The following is a 16,096-nucleotide window of genomic DNA, read 5'->3' as shown; positions in this document are numbered from 1 at the left end:
CTTTTATGTATATTATCAATTTTTCTTAATTACCTCTTCAGGACTCTAGCCTCCCTTCTGAGGCAAGAAAGCTTTGAAACATTTGCCACCATAACCACTGCTTTTATTAAGCTGTCTTCAAGCCCCACATCTGTTAGGCCATATAGAAGGTATCCAGAAGCCTTGAAAATGGGCCATTGGTTATATCCCTGTCAGGATATAACCCAAATAGTTTAGGCTCTTGCAAAAGGGATCTGTTATGATATCTATTTTTATGGACCTTTTTCTCTACTTAGCTGTATTTTCTGCAGCCTGGGGAACCATTTAGGGAATTGTGATCCACCCTATTTACTGAGATGACATCAGTTTGGTTGGAGGGGGTGGTTAAGGACAAACCCTTAAACCCTTAAGCCATTGGGATGAGGATGTGTCCCACCTCTGGGCAGAATGGAATATAAAGTATCTTCATGCCTGCCTTGTATGATGGCTGTGTTTTCATCCAGAGTTATGTGCAACTGGATGAAGAGATGGACTCAAGACTAGTAGGAATATGCTGATGATCAGCAAGTAGAGAGGTACAAAACACCTGAAAAGATAGGTGATTGATGTGATGCACTTGCATTAATGTGTTCTTTGGTACTGTGCATCTGGGCATTACTCTGCTGTGGGAAGGTTTTTGCAATCTTGAATTTGTGATGGTGAGACTCAAAACACAAAGTTAAGTTTAATCTGTTGAATTGTTAATTGTTAATTTCATAGCAATAGTTTTATGCCTTCAGTTTGCGATGAGATTGGGTAAGGCTGGCTGATGTTTTAAAACTGGATGTTTTCCTGCAGCATTACTTTATGTAAGCAGTACTGAATCTTGCTAATCTTCCTATAGGAAGATATTTTAACCCCTTCCATTAGGGGACTTTGAAACTGTGTTTCCACTAGACTAGCATTGCAATAAATATTTTTTAGTGTTGCCAGTAGTCATAAATAGTAATATTAAGAGGTAAGCGACTGTTCAGTCTGAATTTGCTATACATAAGCCGTGCATCTTCTAGTTAGCTTGGCTTGTGTAGTTTTGCATTTATACTTGTTCACCACAATTTCGGTTGAGTACTTGTCTTAATTATTGCATTTGTCATGTATTAATTTTGTATTAACTGTTTTGAGTAAGTAGAAAATGTCTTCTCACTTGCATTTTTTTTTTTTGGTTTCTTCACATTTTCTGTTGTAGCAATGAATCATCTAAATGGCCAGAGACTTTATGGAAAAGTCATGCGTGTAGCTCTGTCAAGACATCAGACTGTTCAGCTTCCCCGAGAAGGACAAGAAGATCAAGGTTTGACAAAGGATTATACCATTAGCCCTCTCCATCGTTTTAAGAAGCCTGGCTCTAAGAACTTCCAGAACATCTTCCCGCCATCTGCAACCCTTCACCTGTCCAATATTCCGTATGTACATATCTTTCTTTTTTAGCTGTCTTGACTTCAGTTTGGAATTCTGTAAAATGTAGTGCGTATGATGTTTTGTCACTGTTTCTGTATTCACTAGGGAATCCTTGAAACAGCAATGATGCTCATCATATTGATCGCTACTGCAGTAGCTTTAGCTATATGGGTTCTGTGTTGCCAGGGAGGTAACCAACTGGCTTCCAAAGCTTCAGGGCACCTTCCACTTGCCTAAACTGCCTGGCAGCTCGAGCTCATTTGGCTAAAAGGCAGGTTTGGGCACCAAGCTCTTCAGAGCTTTATTGCTGCTAAAGAGTACTCTCCTGTAAGAATTTAGAGAATTGATGGTGGTTTTGTGCTGTTCCTTAGCTGGACAGATAAGTTAAATTTGTGTGAGAGAAAAAAAAACTTTCATTCAGTATTTTTTTATTACTATTTTCCTATTCAGGAAAGTTATTTTAAAGATAGGAATTTAAGTTTTAATAGACTATCATGAGACTGTAATGTACTTTTAAATGGGTGCACACTTTCTTGTCAATTTAAAAGTTGTTTAAAGTAACTGAAAATAATTTTTTTCTCTGGACAATTTATGATCATTTTACTTTGTGGGGCTGACAGTGTTGTAAATTACTATTTACTGTATTTGTCGGGGGAAATGTGACTTATAAAGACTTAGTTTTTACTGTCATTGGCACCTGCTTTTTTACCCTGGGAAAGCAGCACCTTTTTCAGCTTGACCATGGCACAATTTGTTGGTCTCACAATCAGTCCTTCTTCCAGCCACAAAAATAAAAAGTTAAGCAAACAGCCTTTACCATGACAACAGGCTAGCAATTTGCCTCAGCTACAGGTGGGTGACTCTGCTGTTACCATTAGTTTTACCTCAGCCACTCATCCTTTACCCTGGATACCTCTGGTGTAGCACCTACAGTCACTGTGAACCAGGGGTGAGCCACGTCCTTTGGAGCTATTGGGGGTTTCTCAGTGGGAAAAGGAGAGCCGTTTTTTGTGGTCCTGGGACAGGGCTCAGGGAAGGCTTCTCTGTTTTTGCTGTGCCCATCCCTGGGGAAGCTAGTACTGCCATTAATAACATTGCTTGTCCAATTTTGCCTATCAGAAAGAAAACTTAGCATGGCTCATCTCCTCAGACTTCCTTGGGCAGGAGTAATTTAGCTCATTACAGGAGCTTGACGGCAGAAGGAGACATTAGGCCTATCTGATCTGTTCTTTAAGTGCAGTTAACTGTATCCCCCTCTGTCCCTGTCTTCACTTACACACTTTATCCACACCTTCTTAAATGCCTCTGTGGGCTCCATCTGGTAGTCCATTCCATGGGTCCGCAATCCCTTCTGTGAAGAAGTTTCTACAAAAAAAAAAAAAAGTGTGTGTATGTGTGTGTATATATATATATATATATATATATATATATATAATGTGTGTGTGTACGTGTGTGTATCTATATATATATATATATATATATATATATATATATATATATACACACGTGTGTGTGTGTGTGTGTGTATATATATATATATATATATATATATATATATATATATATATATGGGTCTACCTGAGATGGTCGACAGGCCATATGATCGACACTCATTTGGTCGACAGTTCATTTGGTCGACAAAGAGATTTACCCCCCCTCCCCAGTGTTGTGCGACCCTGGAGTTGATATATATATAGTTGGGGGGGTGCATAAAATGCTTGTCGACCAAATGAACTGTAGACCAAATGAGTGTCGATCATATGGCCTATCGACCATCTCAGGTAGACCCATATATCTATATATATCTATATATATATATATATATATATATATATCTATATATATATATATATATATATATCTATATCTATATATATATATATATATATATATATATATATATATATATATATCCACAAGATTAAATCCATAACTCCAGAACAATTAAACAGGAATGGAAGCCAACCACAAGAACAGCTAAAATCACACGATTTTATTAAATTACTGAAAGTAGTATACAATGTTAAGCGCTTTCTTCCCTCAATGAATAGGGACTTTCTCAGAACAAAATAATGTATACACACATAATAAGGAAAACCCAGCCTTAAATAATGATCCCTAAACGAGGGACCAATTAAATATTTAAAATTTTAAAAAATTTAAAGGGATATGCCACATTAAAATCCATAGATGAACTATGTACACTACTAAAACACAAATATCATGCAAATAAATACAAATGTCCCATTGCAACCCTAAAGGTAATCAATATTTAATCTAAGCATCCATCTAAAAATCCAGTTATTGATTTTTCAATAAATTATCCTATATAAACTTTAATTTAGAAGTTAAATACAATATTATAAATATAATCTTAAGACATTGAGTTTAAATACCCAACACCTAATATGAAAGGAATGCATATATGTAATGTATATCACAAGTGGAGACATAAATTGTGTTAATAAAAACATGAAAAAGCAATTTTTATGCCCATTTTCTCAACCTAATATATGCCTCAATTTTAAAACTCTAAAAATACTAATAGCCTCATTTAAACCAGGGCAATTGGCAGCATCAAGTCTGAGCTGCCATCTCAATTCACAAATGTTGAAATGGACATCTAAACATCTCCCCTGTGGATCTTTAGTTAAATGCTGTATCACTAGAAATTGAAAGGTGTGATTACCTCTTTGCTGAATATGTCTGGCCAATGCATTAGTTGGCCTACGGTGTTTAATATCCGATAGGTGTTCCCATTATTCTATTCTTGAATGGTCTAACTGTTTTTCCCACATAAAAAGTGGGACACGTTAAGCAACTTGGCCAGATAAACCATGTTAGTGGTACCACAATTATGTCCATAAATCCTGAGTCCTTCCATTTAACACAAATTTATCACCAGTCTCCAAAATGCGTGGACAAAAATTACAATGTTAACATTTAAAATTCCCTTTTCTGTATTTGAGATGAAGGTACTATCTGTCTTTGTCCCTTCACAAATGTCTTTAAAGGACCTCTCTCTTTTATAGACTATTTTTGGCCCATTGCCCACTTTTTGGGCTATATTAGGTTCATAGGTTCATAGGTTCATACTAGGCTATCTGCCCAAGGGCATTTATAAGCCTAGCCCATAGTTATGTGGCTTTCGCCACCCCTTTAGTTTGAATAAAAACTATGCCTATCATTTTGCTGTGCCTCTGTGGCAGTGAGTGTGACGCTAATCCCTGGGGTATATCTGCAATCTCCCATCCATTGGTCAAGATTCCTCTTGAACAAGACCAGAGAGGTGCTCTGCCTCACATGTACCGGGATTTTGTTCCACAGCATAGGAGTCTCTGGGAGTCTCTGGGTGATGAATCTGTCCCTCCAGCGTTCTATTTATAACCGTGTCAAGGTTTAAGTCTCCGCCCTTGTGGTTCTGAGGGATCTAGATTTTTGAGGTGAAGCATATTCATCAAATCTGGGTTTGACATGGCCTTATATGTCAGGCACAGGTCACCTCTGAGCAAGCGGTATGAGACTGAATAGAGCTGGAGTTCTTTCAGTCGGGCAGCATAAGACATATTTTGAGACCCTTTATCCTTTTGGTGAGGAACTTTGGGGCCTTTCAAGCTGCAGCAGGTGTCTGGTCAGATACATTCGAACGGGGCATTGTACTCAATCATAGGTCTAATAAGTGATGAGTACAGGGGCGATGACCTCCCTTGATCTAGATGTGAATCCCTTCATGATCAGGTGGGTGATATAGAAGGTTTTCCTAACTACTTTAGCAACATGACTGTCTAACGATAGGCTTCTGTCAACCTGCGTCCCCTGATCTCTGATGACTTTTCTGTGCTCAGTGGATTGCCACCTATATGGTAGCTAGGGGTAGCCTTGTTTTTCCAAAGGGTATGACTATGCATTTTTGGCGTTTAACTTCAGGCCATGGCTCTGGCACCAGTTATCCATTTCTGTGAGGCCCTTCTGGAGGATATCTGTGTCAGATGTGTTTAGTTTGCAGTCATCTGCAAACTTTGTCAGCCATAACCCTCCTGTGTTTGCTTGTACTTCAGAAAAGTAGATGGCGAACAAGAGTGGACCCAGGACTGAGCCCTGTGGGACACCACTTGTGACAGGCTTTGAGTCTGACATGGCTCCAGCAACTCTGACCCTGTGGGTTCTGTCACTTAGCCAGTTTGCAACCCATCTTGTGATGTATGGGTTTACATTCAAGCTGATGAGTTTTTCGATGATACCTGAGTGGGGTATTGTGTGAAGGCCTTTGCCAGGTCGAGGTAGGCTGTATGGACTGCCTTTCCTCATCAATGGCCTTGGTGACTGTCTCGAAAAAGTCAACCAAGTTTAAGAGGCAGGATCTGCCTTTGACAAAGCCAAACTGAGTTGGATCCAAAGTCTGCAAGTTCCCTATGTCTTTATTTATGAGTTCCATTATGATCCTCTCCATGGCTTTGCAGATAAGGCTTGTCAAGCTAATGGGCGGTAATTTCCAGGGTCTGTGGAGGCACCGCCCTTATGAAGTGGGACCACAGTCGCCGCGCCACTCCTTGGGTACATATCCTGAGGTGAGGCTAAGATTAAACAGCTGTCCTAACTGTGGGTTTAATTCCTCATTGAGTTCATGAAGCACAGCCGGGGACACCATCCGGTCCCATGGATGCTGTGTTTTTGCCTTAGTGAGGGCAGTTCTCACCTGGGTTGGAGATGTTTGGGGGCTACAATCCTCTGGAATAGATATCTCTCCTTTGGGGGAGGGGAGTTTGCACTGAACCTGTCAGCCAGTATGTTGGCAATGTGTGTAGGTTCATCATTTTGAACTAATTCTGAGCATATCTGGGAGTTTCCTCCTAGGTTTCTAACATAGCTAAAGAAGGCCTTATGATTCTCTTTAGAGTCCTTGGCGATTTTTCTCTCAAAATTTGCCTTGGATGATTTTATGAGAGCTCTTAGTTTTTTACTTATAATGATCAAAGGTGTCTTACCTTTCAAGGATTTTGCTCTATCTTGTAGTAGCTTCCTCCTTTTGTTGTAGAGCTTGTTTATGGCTGGGGTCCACCAGACTGGACGCTTGCCTTTGGTACAGAGAGTCTTAGTTTTGTTTGGGATTGCCTGATCCATGCAGTCCTGTAGGTGCTGGTAGAAGGCATTTGTAAGTGATTCAGCGGTTTGAGTAATGTTTACCACTGGCTCAGGGGCCTTAAAGGAGACCACACTAGTTTTAGAAGTGTGAAATCTGTTGTTTAGAAGTTTTTCACTGTGGTCTTTTTGTTTCAGGTGGGGCGGGATGAGGACCTCCAGCGAGATTAGTTTATGATCTGATCTCACCAGTGAGGGTATACTTCGGTGTTGAACATTTTGATCCCATGTTCGTGATGATGAGATCAAGTATGTTTTCTCCTCTTGTGGGGATGGTGACTAGTTGTTCCATGGCATTTGAGTTTATGAACTCCAGGAATCTTTGGGTTAGAGTGTTCGGGCTTGAGTAGTGTTCCCAGTCTATATTAGGGTAGTTAAAGTCACCTAGTATGATGGTGTTTGGAGATACATTTATCCTCCAATGTTTTCAGGAAGGCCATGTGAGGTTCCTGAGTTTGAGAGGGTGGCCTGTAACATGCTACAAATTGCAGAGCAGTCTTGCCTATGGTTAATTGCACCTGGATGGTCTCTGATGCATCATGCTGTTACTCAACCTTGAGGTGTGGGTGTCCTTTATGAATATGGACACCCCCTCCTTTCTTGGTGTTGTCCGGATTTGGGGCGGGCATGATATGAGGTGAAACCTGTTAGTGCTGGGGTGCTCTCATGAGCCTTGAACCAGGTTTCTGTCACAGCACAGACATCGATGTTCTCCATATTGAGAAGGGCCTAGAGTGCGTGCATCTTGAGATTGAGACTTCTGGCATTGAGCAGCATTACCCTTAGTTTTTTTTCCTTTTTGGTGTTCTAGGGTGGTAGGTTTAGAATTTGGGCCTTGCCTAAAAAAGGCACTATGGGGGTGGCAAGAGCCTTTGCCAATATCCGGAAGCCCAGGGGTGTCAGGTGCAAGCAGCGTGGCTTGTCCAGCATGTCATCCCAGGCAGACAGACATTGGATCCCCTTTGAATGACACCAGAATTTAAGCCAATTATTAAAGCTGATCATCTTATCACTGTATTGTGGCATCATTCTAGGTGAAGGTAGGATACTGCTCAAGGTCAGGGTCATACCTGCCTGGGCTACATAATCAGAGAGCTCCTCGATGTCCCTTTTCATGTAGTCCGTCTCAGGTCGTTGACACCAGCGTGTGAGTCGCACTTGTACCTGCTGTTGAGAGACCTGAGTGCTTGCGTTATGTGGCGGATTCTAGCTGACAGGCAGCTTACTGTGACCTTCTCTTTACTCAGTCTGGTGGCGGGACGTCAGTGTGTCTGACTATGGAATCACCAATGACAAGTGTGTCTGGCATTTTGTTTGGCCTTAAGGGCTGTGACTGTTTGACACTCTGACTGTGTGGTCTATGTGTTGCATGTGTTGGGTCGTGAGGTGGTAGTTGTTTGGGTGTCTGCTTTGGTGGCCTCTGCTGTTTTGGTAAATTTTTGATCAGAGCCTCCCAGTATGTCTTTGTGTGAGTATGTGTATGATTTGAAGTTGTGATGGTACCATGTGTGACTGGGTATGTATTGTGTGTGGTTACCTTCTCCTGTCTGGTCTTGCCAGTCCTATGTTGAGAGAGCTCAGCCTCCAGTTTGGCCGTATAGTTGCATCTCTCATGTATTTGTGTTTTGGAGAAGGAGAGGATTGTGTACATGAGGCAGTTGTAACATTGCCTCAATATTCCCAGGTTCACCAGTTGAGCTGGAGAGACACTAGCAACTGATCCCCCGCCATACTAGAAGTAGTAGATAAAGAGACTTTCAGAGGACTCCAAGGGAAGTGGGTTTTAGGCTGGTGGGGTACTAGCTATAATAAGAGTGCTTTATCAAGGTGCAAGTACTGTAGGAGTAAGTGCTAGGCTTTACAGATGAGAATAGTCTACTTGGGAATCAAGTAGAGATGAACTTTTCAGTTATAGGATATGCTGGTTAGATCAGCAGTACAGCTCGAGGAAGGTAGTTTTAAGGGAAAATTGGAAGAGTGGAATTTAGATGGCCCAAATAGTTTAACCTTGTTTAACCGCTGCTCTTGTGTGCAACAGTGCAATGGACTACTAGTTTCTGGCTGAAACTTCACCAAATCAGACAAAAAGAAACTTCCCTCCTTCCTAATAAGGCAATGGATCAGTAACAGGAACTAAAACAAAGCCCAGGGATCAGCAACTCTGAAACTGGACTACTCTAGTTCAGTAAAAACAAGAGATTTTTGTTTTATTACAGAGACAAGGAAAAAACAGACAGTAATTATCAAGCAAGCGCGCACTTTAGTGTGTAGCCTACAGAAACAATTTGCAACAATTAGTAACTTAAAGTGCAATAAACGGTGTAAAAAAAATAATCAAAGTAGCAATAAAACGAAATGCAGTTGCTAGCTTAAATAACAGTGGGAAAGCCACAAAAATACTTATATCTGGTAGAAAGTCACTCTTTTAGCTCTCTGCTGCTTGACACTCTGCAGGCCACCACGAGGATCTGTGCTGAGTTGGTTTAGCGTGTTTTATCGACCAATGGACTACTAGTTTCTGGCTGAAACTTCACCAAATCGGACAGAAAGGCTGCTCAGTGCTTCCCACTCCCACTGGTAAGCAAAGAAACTTCCTCCTCCTAATAAGGCAATGGATCAGTAACAGGAACTAAAAACAAAGCCCAGGGATCAGCAACTCTGAAACTGGACTACTCTAGTTCAGTAAGGCGGGAAAACAAGAGATTTTTTGTTTTATTACAGAGACAAGGAAAAACAGACAGTAAATGCTATAAATGCTGTAGCACTTTAGTGTGTAGCCTACAGAAACAATTTGCAACAATTAGTAACTTAAAGTGCAATAAACAGTGTAAAATGCATGATATTGCAGTGTGTCCCAATTATTGTAAATAATGTCAGCTATCTTCTGCACATCTTGATTAAAACAAATAAAACCTAAACTACTTATAGACTCCACTTTTTCAGCCACAGCACTATTACCATCCTTTCCAAAAAACAAAATTGGTTTATAATAGCCCTTTTTTTGTTTATCCAAAACTTCCTGACCCATCTCCTTTAGTAAGGCTTCTGGATATCCCTTTACTTTGAACATATTCAAAATAATCCTTACTACTTCACTAAAATTAATATCAGAACTGATAATCTGGGCTGCTCTAACCAATTGGCCTTTGACTATGGACTTTTTTTGAAATAGTGGCTGTGCGCTTGTAAACTCTAAATACGAGTTAGAGAAGGTTTGCTTTCGATGAATTCTTGATTCTAAAACATACCTTTCAGTAATAAATAACATCCAAATACAAAATACTTTTCCTACTCTGTTGGTGTGTAAATTACAGAACATTAACTGTGTCATTTATGTAGGCATAGAAATGCTCAAGCTCCACCTCTGTGCCTTTCCATAAAATAAATAAATTGTCCAAAAATCTTGTATAAAAAATAATGTTTGGTTTAAATACACTCTGGAACACAAATTGTTGCTCCCAGTATGACATAATATAATTAGCAAAGACGGGGATGCATACAGCACCCATAGCTACCCCCCCCCCCTTTGTCTGTGGTATTGACCCTCAAAACACAAATAATTGTTTGTAAGCACTACTTCCAAGAGTGTGACACATACTTTTATGGTGTCCTGGTCATATGTACCAGTATAAAATAACTGGGTTTATAACCAACACACAACCCCTCTTCATGCGGTATCACCATAAAAAGACTTATAACGTCTATGGTAACCAAAATATTGATCTGAAGTAGGAGATCCATTTGTCTGCAACCTGTGGGTTATGGATCCGATATCGGATCCGAACCGGCATGGTTTTCCAGCTATGGATCCGAGCTCTCAGCTCCTCCCCTCACCCATAATGCCCTGCTCTCCCTACAAGACCTCAGATCTAGTTTGCCGCGCTGGTGACCAGACTGGATTTTAGAGCTCTTCAGCTAAGTGTCTATTCTTGTATTTACAAGCGTTTAAATTTAAAGTTTTAGTCAGTTTTGTGTGGAAGTGTTAGGTTCCCTATCTTTTAAGTTTAAAATTTAAAGTTTTTTGATAACTTTTATAACTTTTATTTATCCCTCCCCTCGCTGGTGCGTAGTGTGTGTTTGGGCCTGTGTTTTTTTCTTTGTGGCTAGTTAGCACTTGTTATTTAAAAAAAAAAAAAAAAAACCTTAGAATGTCTGAAGCCCCTAAGGCTTTCTTTTCGAAGTGCTCCGAGTGTGGCCATAAGCTTTCTCCTGCTGATGGCCACACTCGGTGCGTTCGATGCCTTGGGGTTGAACACCTCACTTCTTGATGTTCCATTTATGCAGGGTTCAACCCCAGGGCATTGAAGGAGCGGAGGTCGAAGCTGGTCCTGGCGGGACTTCTGCCCCCGGACATGGCTTCGGCTACCACTCCTTCAGGGGGTACCGTGTCTTCGGTTCCCTCCTTTCCTGCTCTCCCTCCTCCACCTGGGACTCAACCTCCCTCTAGTGGTTTGGAAGAGAGGGAAGCAAGAAAAGGACGGAGAGAAGCACCATAAGCGGCGGCCGAGACCTCTGTTTCGGCCCCGCCTGCCAGCGGGCTTCTCCTCCGGCCTCCTGTCTACCGTCTCTCCCCCTCCTCGGCTCCGGTCTCCAGTCTGCTTCTCACCGGGACCTGAGGAGGAGGAGACCCGATCTCCGTCGAGGCTATCGAGGAGGCACTCAAGGCCTACCTCGGTAGCCTCGTCGAGATCTACATATAGTTTATCTAACGCTGATCTGGACCGGATGATGAGAAGGTTCATCCAGGCCCAGATGCAGATGGGAGTGCTCCTGCCTCCCCCCCCCCCCCCTCTGGGGGGGAGCTCGACCCCCTTTTTCAAACCTATAGCTCCTTCTCCGACCCGCTACCCGGGTTCGGAGCGATTGGAGCCGAGCAGTTTCGGAGCCGGGGGTGGGTCGGCGCCGATAGTAATAGGTACTTCAGATCAGACCATGCCCTCGAGTGCTTCGGATCCGACCTCTCGGAGCCTGGATCCGAGCTTCGGATCTGGGGGGATTAGTGTTCCTTCGGCGCAGTCGGTGTCGGAGCGCACTTGTCCCTCGGATCCGAATGCCTCGGCGCCGGCTCCGATCCACTCTTCGGATCCGAGGGGGGAGCCGATTGTCTGATCCTTTGGTCGAGGTTGGCTCCCCCTCAGCTTTTGATGTAGTGGAGAGGGCCCTGTTGAGGGTTTCCAGACCCCCGGCACTTGCTTTGGCTCCTTCCCGCGCTCCATCTGCACTGGGTCAGGCTTCCACCATCCGGCCACTGGGACAGCCCGCTCCATTGCCCCAAGCTGTTCCATTGGAACAGGACACCGCTTGCGAGGGTTCCTCGGACAGCCCCTGAGGATGCACCTCGCAAGCATACGTGTAAAGGAGGCACATAGACTCCCGAGTCTCTCACAGAAGACACGGATTTGGAGGAAGGGGAAGGCTTCCCAAGATCACCCCCCCGAGGATGTCTCCTTTGGAGACATCATGGAAATGCTTCGCATAAGGGGTGGGTGATCTGCCCCCAAGTCTTCCTCGGACGAGTCCGTGTTCTTGGAGGCATTTGAAGCGGGCCCGTCTACCTCTTGGGTGTCCCCTCCTGCCGACCCCCTGGTGGACCTAATTACCACCAGGGCGTGGAAGGAACCGGACACCGTGGAGCCAATCCCCAAAAGGCCAGACCGCATCCTTAGTCCCCCAGCAGACCGTGCCCACTGGAGCAAGGGGCCACCGGTAGATGCCATGTTGACGGCTGCAGCCACCAAGAGGGAAATTGCCCAGGAGAGTCCCTCAGTCCATCCTCTGAGCAAGGAGTCTCGGATGATGGACCGCTTGGGGAAGCGAATGTTTAGTTCAGCGACCTTTTCAGTGAGGGCACTAAACTACTTGGCACATGTGATCAGGATGCAGTGTGATCTTATCAAGGAATACGCTGCATCCCCCCCCAGAGTCCATGTCGGAGGAGGACAAACTGTTGCACTCCACCCGTATGGCCACTCTCAGGTCCGTGACTAATTCCTCTAATGCGGTTACTGTCCCATGCTACGGAGGGAGCCACTAGAACTGCAGGGGTAGGCCTAGTTACTAGACGTCAGGCCTGGCTCCGCCATTGCGATTTCACGGAGCCCTTCAAGGCGTCATTCGCGAATGCTCCCTTCGATGGTTCTGCCCTTTTTGGCAAAACTGTTCGCGATACTTTGACCCAGAGCGAGAAGGACGGGAAGACACTGTCTGCCGTCGGAATCCGCTTCTCTGTGCCCCAGAGGTCCTATTCTAGGAACCAAAAGGGCCAAAAGAAGATGTGGTTCCGGAAGTCGCAGCAGTCCCAACCCGCTCCGGACAACCAGTCCTTCCGTGGCAGAGGAGGACAGGGAGGACGCCGCCCCTGGGGCAGAGGGGCTCCCAGGAACTTCGGGTCCAGATAACCTTTCTCTGAACGGCCTGCGCAGCAGCCCTGAAGGGTTGCCCACCTGCTCCACTCTGGAGGCAGTCGGGGGAGGTTTCTTGGAGCACCTAGCGGCATGGGAGTCCATAACATCAGACCGCTGGGTCCTCCGCATCATATCCAGAGGATACCTCATTCCATTTCATCACATCCCAAAATTGAAGTCCCTCCCCGACGTTCCATCCGGTCAGTGGGAGGCCGCTTTGGCAGAAATTGGCCATCTGCTGAAGAAAAGAGCCATCCAGCCCGTCCCCCCAGACCAGATCGGATCAGGGTTCTACTCCAGGTTCTTTTTAGTGCCAAAAAAGACGGGGGACCTAAGACCAATATTAGACCTGTCACTCTTAAACCTGGCAGTTCCCAAGGAGAAGTTCTGAATGGTTACCGTGCAGTCCATTCTCCCCCTTCTAGGAGAAAATCACTGGATGTGCTCTATAGACCTCAAGGATGCGTACTACCACATTCTAATGGACAGACGCTCCAGGAGATTTCTTCGCTTCCGGCTGGGAGCCAGTCACTACCAATTCAGGGTCCTTCCCTTTGGTCTCACCACAGCCCCCAGGGTGTTCACCAAAGTATTAGCAGTGGTAGCGGCCCACCTGAGGCTTCAGGGGGTACAGGTCTTCCCATACCTGGATGACTGGCTCCTCACCGCCCCAACAAGGCATCTACTGTTATTGGCGCGAGACTCCTTTCTCCATCTAGCTCCCCGCCTGGGCATCACAATAAATGCAGAAAAATCCAACCTAGCCCCTACGCAATTCATAGATTTTATAGGTGCCAGGTTAGACACGAGACAGTTAAGAGCCTTCTTCACTGCGGACAGAGTTCAGAATCTACAGCTCCAGGTGCGGGCCATCCTCCACTCCAGCTCAGTTCCGGCGGAATTGGTCCTGAGGGCTCTAGGGTCCATGGCAGCAGCGATAGCTCTTCTACCTCTCGCACTCACACTCCTAGTTCAGTGGTCTTATCTTGCTCTTCCTATGCATCATCCCATTGCGATCAGCAAGGCTTGCAAGCGGTCCCTCTTGTGGTGGCTCCACTCACAGGATCTCCACTGAGGCCACCCCCTTTTGTGCTTCTCCTCCTCTCGCCACGGTGACCACGGACGCCTCCCGCCTCGGGTGGGGGGGGCATTTTGCAGGCCGGATGGTCCAAGGCAAGTGGAACGATTCAGAGACCTTACTGCATATCAATGTTCTAGAGATGAGAGCAGTGCTCTTAGCGTTGCAAGCACTACAGGCTTTTCTTCCCTTGGGAACTATTGCAATTCAGTCGGACAACATGTCTGTCGTCTGGTACATCAACAAACAGGGGGGAACCAGGTCTTACCCTCTTTGTCGAGAAGCCATGAGAGTGTGGGAATGGGCAATCTCCACCAACCGCTTTCTCATCGCGCATATTCTGGTCGGTCCAACATCCTTGCGGACAAGCTCAGTCGCACCATTCTCTCCCCTTACAAGTGGTCTCTCAATGCTCAAGTAGCGAAACGCATCTTCGCACGGTGGGGAACTCCTTGTTGCGATCTTTTGCGTCTCCCTCAAACACCAAGTGCGACAGTTTTTTCGCTCTAATCCCTCCTCCCGGAGATACCCCAAGAGACGCTCTGGTGCATGCTTGGCCCCCCAGTCTTCTTTACGCTTACCCTCCTTTGCCTCTGATGCTCCAAGTTCTTCAGAAAGCCTCTCGGTTGGGGTGCAGAATGATTCTCATTGCCCCATTCTGGCCTCGACAGATCTGGTTCCCGTTCCTAAGGTCTCACTCAGTGAATCCACCTTGCATTCTAGATCCCATTCCGGATCTGATATCTCACCCGTCCCATCTATCAACCCCGAATCTGGACAACCTGAAGCTAACTGCTTGGCTGCTCCAGTTCCACTCCTAATCAGGACTCCCGGTATTTCGTCTCCCGTTAGGGCCATCCTGGTTGCGGCTCATAAACCATCCACCAGGAAAGTTTACGCAGTAAGTGGAAGCGGTTCTCCATTTGGGCGCAGCAAGGTCTAGACCCCTTCACAGTTCCCTTCCTCTGGTGCTTGACTTCCTAACCACTCTTTTTAATGATGGTGCCAGCAGTTCCACAGTCAAAGTACAACTGCGGCAATTTCTCACTATCATATTGGTCATGACTCCAGTCCACTGATGTCTGCCAAATTGTGTAAGATCTTCCTAAAAGGTACTTTTCTTCTTAGACCCCCTGTAAAGCAAGTGGTTCCTCCTTGGGACCTTTCTTTGGTTCTTCAGGCCTTGACCGCTCCCCTTGAACCTGCGGCCACGGTAGATCTAAAATTTTTATCTTTCAAGACGGCCTTTTTAGTAGCCATTACCTCGGCCAAGAGAGTTTCAGAACTTCAAGCCTTATCCATCAAGCCTCCTTACTTGGTCTTTCATCCGGACCGTGTATACCTCAGGACCAACCCGTCCTTTCTTCCTAAGGTAGCTTCTGAAGCAAATATTAATCAATCCATTAACCTCCCTGTTTTCTTTCCTAAATATCAAAACAAAGGTGAATACAAGCTACATTTCTTAGATGTTCACAGGCAACTTCGATTTTATCTGAGCAGGACAGCTGGTCATATGCAATCCTGACCAGTTGTTTATTTCCTTTGCTAAATTCAATTTAGGTAAACCAATTTCCAAAGTCTCCTTATCACGCTGGATTTCGCAGTGCATCTTATTTGGCTTATCAAGCTTCTGGGAGGCCCGCACCGGAGGGAGTACATGCCCATTCAACCCGGTCAGTCTCTACCTCAGCGGCCTTTAAAGCTAGGATTCCTCTGGATGATATTTGTTCAGCAGCCACTTGGGCTTCATCTCATACCTTTATTTCCCACTACAAGTTGGATATTACATCTAGAGGTAGAGCATCCTTTGGCTCAGCGGTGCTCCGGAATATCCTTCCATGACGGCCGCCCAAGATTCAGGTAGCTGGGGACTCTGTCCCACAGGTTGCAGACAAATGAATCTCCTACTTCAGATTTAGAAGTTATGTACTTACCATAACGTTCCATCTGAGTAGGTGTATTCATTTGTCTGCAGCCATCCCGCCCTCCTATCCCCCTGGCCTTGTCAGTTTCCTGCATATTACGTGTTACCCTTTCTAGGGTATTTTGATTTATGGCA

General features: G+C 44.9%; 1 protein-coding gene across 1 annotated transcript in view; it reads left to right on the top strand.

The window, feature by feature from the left end:
* The window catches only part of LOC122793226 (polypyrimidine tract-binding protein 3-like), a gene marked incomplete in the record, with an annotated part of 1,714,658 nt that overhangs the window by 1,251,455 nt on the left and 447,107 nt on the right, over positions 1–16,096 (top strand). Inside the window, 1 exon segment of the mRNA XM_044061073.1 lies at positions 1,205–1,421. Within this exon segment, the coding sequence (XP_043917008.1) occupies positions 1,205–1,421 (217 nt within the window).

The sequence above is a fragment of the Protopterus annectens genome, chromosome 2.part0 (assembly GCF_019279795.1).
Source record: "Protopterus annectens isolate FY-2018-M chromosome 2.part0, PAN1.0, whole genome shotgun sequence".
Lineage (NCBI taxonomy): Eukaryota > Metazoa > Chordata > Ceratodontiformes > Protopteridae > Protopterus > Protopterus annectens.
The sequence above is the reverse complement of the archived record's forward strand: the minus strand, read 5'-3'. Positions and strand labels throughout refer to the sequence as shown.